At 31.0% G+C, this 7149-nt stretch overlaps 1 protein-coding gene across 1 annotated transcript; it reads right to left on the bottom strand.

Annotated features, from left to right (window-relative positions):
* Nucleotides 1-3798: 3798 nt before the first annotated feature.
* LOC134689685 (ankyrin repeat domain-containing protein 34B-like) lies at nt 3799-4167 on the bottom strand. Its single transcript, XM_063549651.1, has one exon. It carries the CDS (start codon nt 4165-4167, stop codon nt 3799-3801), a length of 369 nt encoding a protein of 122 aa, XP_063405721.1.
* Nucleotides 4168-7149: the final 2982 nt, after the last annotated feature.

The following is a 7149-nucleotide window of genomic DNA, read 5'->3' as shown; positions in this document are numbered from 1 at the left end:
TCCATTTGGTATCTTTCGTCCCTCTTTTATAACAAATCATAAATGAATCAAGACGAACTCATCTTAAAACAGGTGTAAGATCAAGTGCTCCGGAAGGGTAAACATTTTCTGCACCGTATAAGACACCTGTTGTGTTATTTCTTTGCGTAGTTTGTTAATGATGAAGGTTATTATGACTGAGGAATAATACCAATTATGATTTCTCGTGTGCTCCGAAGGAGTATGCAGTTCCTGATCCATCAGCAGTGTTATTAATGTAAATCCAATTGTATATATAATATGCTCTTGTTGAAGACCAACTAATAGATATTCATAATGAACAATACGAAGAAAAAAACATGTGTTAGGCATTATATCACTATTTGTGTCTACATTATTTTAGATATAGGAAGATGTTATTTGGTAGTCCATGAAACAACTCTCATTTCAAATAACAATTGAAAAATGTCAACACGGAGCCTTGGCTCACATCGAAAAGCAAGCTATAAAGGAACCTAAAATTTTCTGCAGTAAATATATTTAATTAAAAGTCAGCATTTGATATAATTTATTCAACAGTAGCTAACTGATTCACGATTTGACTATACTTTTTGGACTCTTGGATTATAGCTCTTCAATATTTATGTAAGCTTTGGATTTAAAATATGTTTGCCACGAGCATCACTCAAGAGACATGTATTGTCGAAATGTGCATCTGGTGCAGAACAAATGGTACCGTCAATGTTATATATATATATATTCAACGTTCGGTTAAAAAATGATCATTAAGGCAACACATCTATCCATAATAAAAATTTAAACAAACACAGTTGCGTAATTTGGGTCAAGGTGGTATTGTTGATTCAAATTCATGTGATCTTTATGTCAGTTTGTGGACAGCTGATAATTTGAACAAAGTCAGTATCGAATCACACATATGACAATATTGGTAGAAACAATATATATGTGTTTTGCAATCTGATTTACGTACTCTTCCGTAACTTGTATCGGTGTCGCTTTAAATTAGCATTTGATACTCAGTAGCTTACTTGACTAAGTTTTAAACATTGGCTTAGAAAAATAACATTCAGGTAACACATACAACAATGATAACATTTAAAAAAACACGGTTGCGTAATCTTGGTCATTTTTTTATTGTTGATTCAAATGCATGTGAGCTTTTGTCAGTTTTTTTTTACAGTTGATAGTTTAAAAAAGTCAATATCAAATCACACATAGGTAAATAGCAAAAGAAACAATACATATTTGTTTTGAAATCTGATTTATAAACTCTTTCGTAACTTGTCAAGGTGGAACTTTACGTCAGCATTTGATACAATATAACCATCAGTAGCTTACTTGACTAAGTCTTCAACTTTCGCTTATAAAAATGACATAAAGGTAACACATGCAACCATGATAACATTTAAATAAACACGATTGCGTTATCTTGGTCAACTTTTTTATTGTTGATTAAAATGCATGCGAGCTTTTGTCAGTTTTTTCACAGTTGACAACATAAAAAATCAGTATTAAATCAAACATAGGTAACTATCGGTAGAATATTTTTTTTTTGTAATCTAGTTTATCTCGTAACTTGTCAGGGTGTCGCTTCACGTCAGCATTTGATACAATATAATCACCAGTAGCTTTCTTGACTAAGTCTACCATATTCGCTCAGACAATCAACACTAAGGTAGCACATGCCACCATGATAAAGTTGAAATAAACACGGTAGCGCAATCTAGGTCAACTTGTTATTGTTGATTCAAATGCATGTCAGCTTTTGTCAGTTTCACACATGTCAAATCACCCATAGGTAAATAGCAATGGAAACACTACATATTTGTTTTGTAAACGAACATATTGTTGTACATGTTTTATGGTTTAAGATAAATAAAAAAAAAAAGGATACAAACATTGAGTATAAAACATATATTTTAAAGTACTGCAAAATTAAATTGCCAATTAACATAGTTTGAATACGAATATCCGTCATGGCAGAACTTGTGATTTTTACATTTCAGAGCAATCATGCGTCCTATTTCGGCATGATACGAGTAGTATTATTTATAAAGTTTAGATACGAATATCCGTCATGGCAGGAATTGTGATTAATTACCTTTGAGAGCAATCATGCATCTTATTTCGGCATAATACGAATGGTTTTATCGTTTTAGATGTTCTTGTTGGTGACCAGCTAGAATTACCTCCAATGACTTTAGTGATTAATAATACAATGTGAATGCTTTAGGTAGAATACGGTTATTATGTATTCAGTCTTTCCGTTGTCATTTTATTCATTTTTTGCTATTTCCTAACAATCTACAGTCAAAGAGCAGTTTTATTTTGCAGTAAGATTTTACTACAAAACGGATAATGATTGTTATTCAACATCGTTAAAATTAATGTTTATGTTTTCCCAAATATATTTGTCTGTTCTTAGAACAATTTTGTGAAGGAATATATAATGCTGTTTGTTCTCTTTAACTGAATATTTAATTTATGATTGTGAATATTTATGAAAATCAGGTTAAATATCTAAATGAAAAATTTGATACCAGAAAATTGATTTAAATCAGGAAAATAAATTAAGGTAAAATGATACCACATGAGCCATATGACTGTGCCAAATGTGGTGCATGATTAGATTACTCTTCTGGACAAAACAAAATTCCCGTTTCATTTTAGAAATAATCTTGTTGCTTTGTCTTGGTTTTTTTTTCATGCGTTGTTTTGTATCTTTTGTGTTAGTATATTGAGTTTTTTTCATGCGTTGTTTTGTATCCTCTGTGTAAGTATCTTAAGTTTTTGTTGCCATCGCATTGTGATTATGGCATGTATGTGTTGGACTTATAATAATTGAGTCTCTTAAATGTCTTTCATAAAAAAAGAATACGTGAAAAAGAGTTAATATTTTAAGTTTAAATTATTGTGTTAAGTTTATTAATTTCAAATTTTATAACTGTTGTAGTTTCTTATGCATTTTGAATATGTTTCGTTTGTTCACAATGACTATGTCAAGAAATTACCAGTACGGGTAATTTAAGATACAAAAATACAGCACTAAGTTATCATACATTATTCATATCATGTTACAATGTAATATTAAAATAACTTCCTATCCACGTTGCAATTAAGAATTTTGAAAACAAAAACTAAATAAGGTATATTTCAATTATATTGTATGATAACATAAACCTATTGCATGATTGCGTGTCTTACTGTAAATGTATTATCATATATGTAATTGTTAAAGTATAATTGTTATCCACTAGTATTACGATACGTGTGACTATGTTGTAATAAATTGTCATGTCTTGTCTCATGTTTCTATGATTATTCACAAAACGCAAAAATATTTATATAACTTTAAGCTTAAAATTGTTTTAATGTCAGTTTTTTTTCGACTTTCGATTAGTATGATTCGCCCTATGTAAAGACAAATAATATGATAACGTTACATACAATAAAGAATTATAACATGTTCAAGTAAACTTGTTATAGACAACTATTTTTATAACTTAGATTTTGTTCTACCCTTATACCAATCCCAAGGGAAATTATACAGACATACTATGTCGAAAAATTACTTAAAACTAATAAATGGTTCAACTCTTTTATTAACAATCATCTATGCTAAATTATTAATGTCTATTAAAATTGAAATATCATATCATAACTAGAGCAATCATACAACATGTTCTTAGTATACATATTTGTTCACATCTGATACAATGTCTACGTTCTTAAATATATAATAATCATTGGATGATTAACATCAAATACAAATGTTAAGTGTTTATATCTATTTTATTTTTAACTGTCAAAACTTCCCCATATTCTCATTTCGTCCGCTCGACTAAACCTTTTTCCTGCCTTAACTGAATTAGTAAGTCCATGTCGTTTCAGTAATTGAATTATGGAAGCTGATCCTGATTTTATAGCGTACATAAGTGCAGTCCGTCCTGCAGTGTCTGTATCTTTTATATCTACGTTATTGTCTAAAAGGCACTTTATAAAATCACATTTCCTTTTTTCATCAATGTTCATATGGCAAGCAATCATAAGTGGTGTCAGTCCATTTTGATTTTTACAATTAATAGTAACTCCACCTAATACTAAAATCTTTGCAAGTTTGATATTATTTGTTGACAGCGCTGTAAAGAGTAAAGCTTCGTTCGCCATCTTTTGTATCGACAAGTTGCTTCTTTCAAGTTAAACGCAAGATATATCCGCAAAATGTATCAAGCCTGTATTTTTATATGTTTGTACCAGAACATTGTTATCACCTTTTTAACAAGAACCTCCCTGTTTTAGCGTCTCCACCTCTATTAGTTAGTTGTCATTCAACGAAATATGTGTGAAAAACTTACGCTATAACACCAAATATGTCTTATCTAGTACAGCGCATTTCTGTAATGCTCGTCACCTTCATCTATTGGATAAATAGTTTGACACAATGAAAATGGCGGGAGACATCTGTCATAAAATCAATTATTGATAAGGAAGGATTACCAAGTACAACCTACCAAACAAAACGTTATTACATACTTTGTTCTCATTTAAGAGAGGGACGAAAAATAACAAAAAGGACAGTCAAACTCATAAATATAAAACAAACTGACAATGCCATGGCTAACAATGAAAAAAGAAAAAACAGAAAAACAATAGTACACATGACGCAACATAGAAAACTAAAGAATAAAAAACACGAACCCCACCAAAAACTAGGGATGATCTCAGGTGCTCCGAAAGGATAAGCAGATCCTGCTCCACATGTGGCATCTGTCGTGTTGCTTATGTAATTACAAATCCGGTAAATAGTCTAATTCGGTAGGTCACATTCATGAAAGGGAAGGGGAATGTAGTTTCGACGTAAGGAACATATCCGATATCATTTGTGAAACAGTTATTCCATAACGGTTAACCAACTCGTGATGGCGTCCGCAAAATTTACGAAGGGATGATTTCAACTTCACCTTTGGAACTCTTGGTTTGATAGCTTTCTTGATTATAGGAAATACAAGCACGGGAATATCGTATCAATTGAGAGATATATACCCCGCATGCAGGTACTGCTGGAATGTTGCCACTTAGAAATGAAAAGTTCACAATTGGAAAGCTTAAATCATCTCTTTTCTCGTAAAGTTTTGTTTTCAACCCACCCTCATTGTCAATTTATAGATGTAAGTCAAGATATGAAGCCGACTTAACTGTATCTGTAGTATCCTCTATAGATAACTGCAGTTAAAAAATGTTGCTTTTATTGATTTTGGTTGACGGATTAATTATGGAGTAATTGAGCCTTAAATTCATAAAACAGTAAATACAAAAATAAAAATAATCATGATAATAGAACTTATGATATGTAAATGATTACCGGATATTTATTATAACATATTCAAAAATCTAAACTGGTTGTTCCCCTTTGTGATGTACTCATAAAACTCAATTACCTTATGTTTTGGTGGATGTATTAGGTAACAGTACACTGCCACTGAATAACTAAGCGAAGCATTTTCAAGCACAACGAATTATGCAATTTGTATTGATATTTTGATAATGTCATAAAATATTAGGGAAACAAAAACAAAGACTAAAGCCTCGAGGCCGATATGGGAGTCTCGGGATGATACCAGGGCCAATATGGAAAAGGCCATGGTATAATCTATACTTATCTTTCCATCGTCAAATACTAAAGAATCAAACATGCATTAATTACCATCAATTGTAAGCAAAAATAAAACTAAACATCACATGTTCTTCTTCTGCGGTTTATGATTTTCTTTGTTTACATTTCTATTTTGTGTTTTATGTACTATAATTGTCTCTGTTTGTCTTTTTTTCTTTTTTAGCAATGGCGTTGACAGTTAATTTTCGATATATACGATTGATTGTTCTACTGGTATTTGTTGTCCCTCTTTTTCGACGGAGACACTTACACAGTAAAACCTTGACTTTTCAAACAATAACACAACACAACATTTTGAATTAGATATTTCCATTTATTAAATAACTTTATTAACTTTGTATATGCATTCAGATATCGCATCTCAAATTAATTCGTTCTTAGCGTTAGTTAACGTTTTTTTTTATTCAGTGAAGCCTTTCAATTGATATGTTGTCATTTGTTTTTCTATGTTATGATGTTATAGTATTGTCTCAGTAAATGGAAGAAGGGTTTGATACCATTGAAACGTTAAATCCAACTGCAAATGTTTGCACCCGTCCTTAGTCAGGAATCTGATATATAGAAGTTTTCGTTTTTATATGTAGTTTATATATGTTTCTCGTTTCTTGTTTTTTTTTATAGATTATACCGTTTGTTTTCCCTTTTAAATGATGTTACACTTGTAATTTTAAGGCCCTTTATAGCTTGTTGTTCAGTGAAATCCAAGACTCCGAGTTGAAGGCCGTACTTTGACCTTTAATGGTTTACTTTTATAAATAGTTTTTTGGATGGAGAGTTGTCTCATTTGCACTGATACTACATCTTCCTATATCGATTGAAACATCTGCAAGACATAAATACTGCCGTCCCTTACTGAATTTTGGTATGGTAAAATTAACGGTACCAATTTTCTTTCACCAGATGCGCATTTCGACAATATATGTCTCTTCAATGATGCTCGTGGCTTGAAATTCTTGAAGATATCATTTCTGGGTTGTTTTAAGAGTTGTATCTTCTTTGCACCATTCAATTCTGCTATGTTCCATATGTTTATTGTTTGACCTATTCTTTTATAATCTGTTGTGAACTGCATTGCGTAATATTTTCAATATCAATGTATACATATGCTTTATTGTACTTTTATGCTCCACATGTGACATCCGTCAGGTTGCTGACTTTACTACAAACCCGGTATTTTTTGGTAGGTCACATTCGTATTAAGGGAATGGGGTTGTAGAAGCGACATAAGGAAAACTCATTTCAATTTAAAATGGAAACGATGTTTCAGTTAAATGTAGGTGTAATAAATATACGAAAATTCTTATATTTTAGAATATATATTTCAACGTTTTATTTACATTGTAAAACTAAAAAACACGAAATCTGTATAAAAAAGTTTAACAGAAACATAGTATTGAACATATTAACTATACACAGTTAAACACACATGATGCAAAGTTTAAGTCTCATCAATTCCTCTTATCATATATCTATCA

This window comes from Mytilus trossulus, chromosome 11, assembly GCF_036588685.1.
Source record: "Mytilus trossulus isolate FHL-02 chromosome 11, PNRI_Mtr1.1.1.hap1, whole genome shotgun sequence".
Classification (NCBI taxonomy): domain Eukaryota; kingdom Metazoa; phylum Mollusca; class Bivalvia; order Mytilida; family Mytilidae; genus Mytilus; species Mytilus trossulus.
Note: the sequence above shows the minus strand (reverse complement) of the source record. Positions and strands in the feature narration are given on the sequence as shown.

Excerpts from the sequence above, each read along its gene's own strand:
- LOC134689685 (XM_063549651.1), bottom strand. The coding sequence starts at position 4,167 with ATGGCGAACGAAGCTTTACTCTTTACAGCGCTGTCAACAAATAATATC.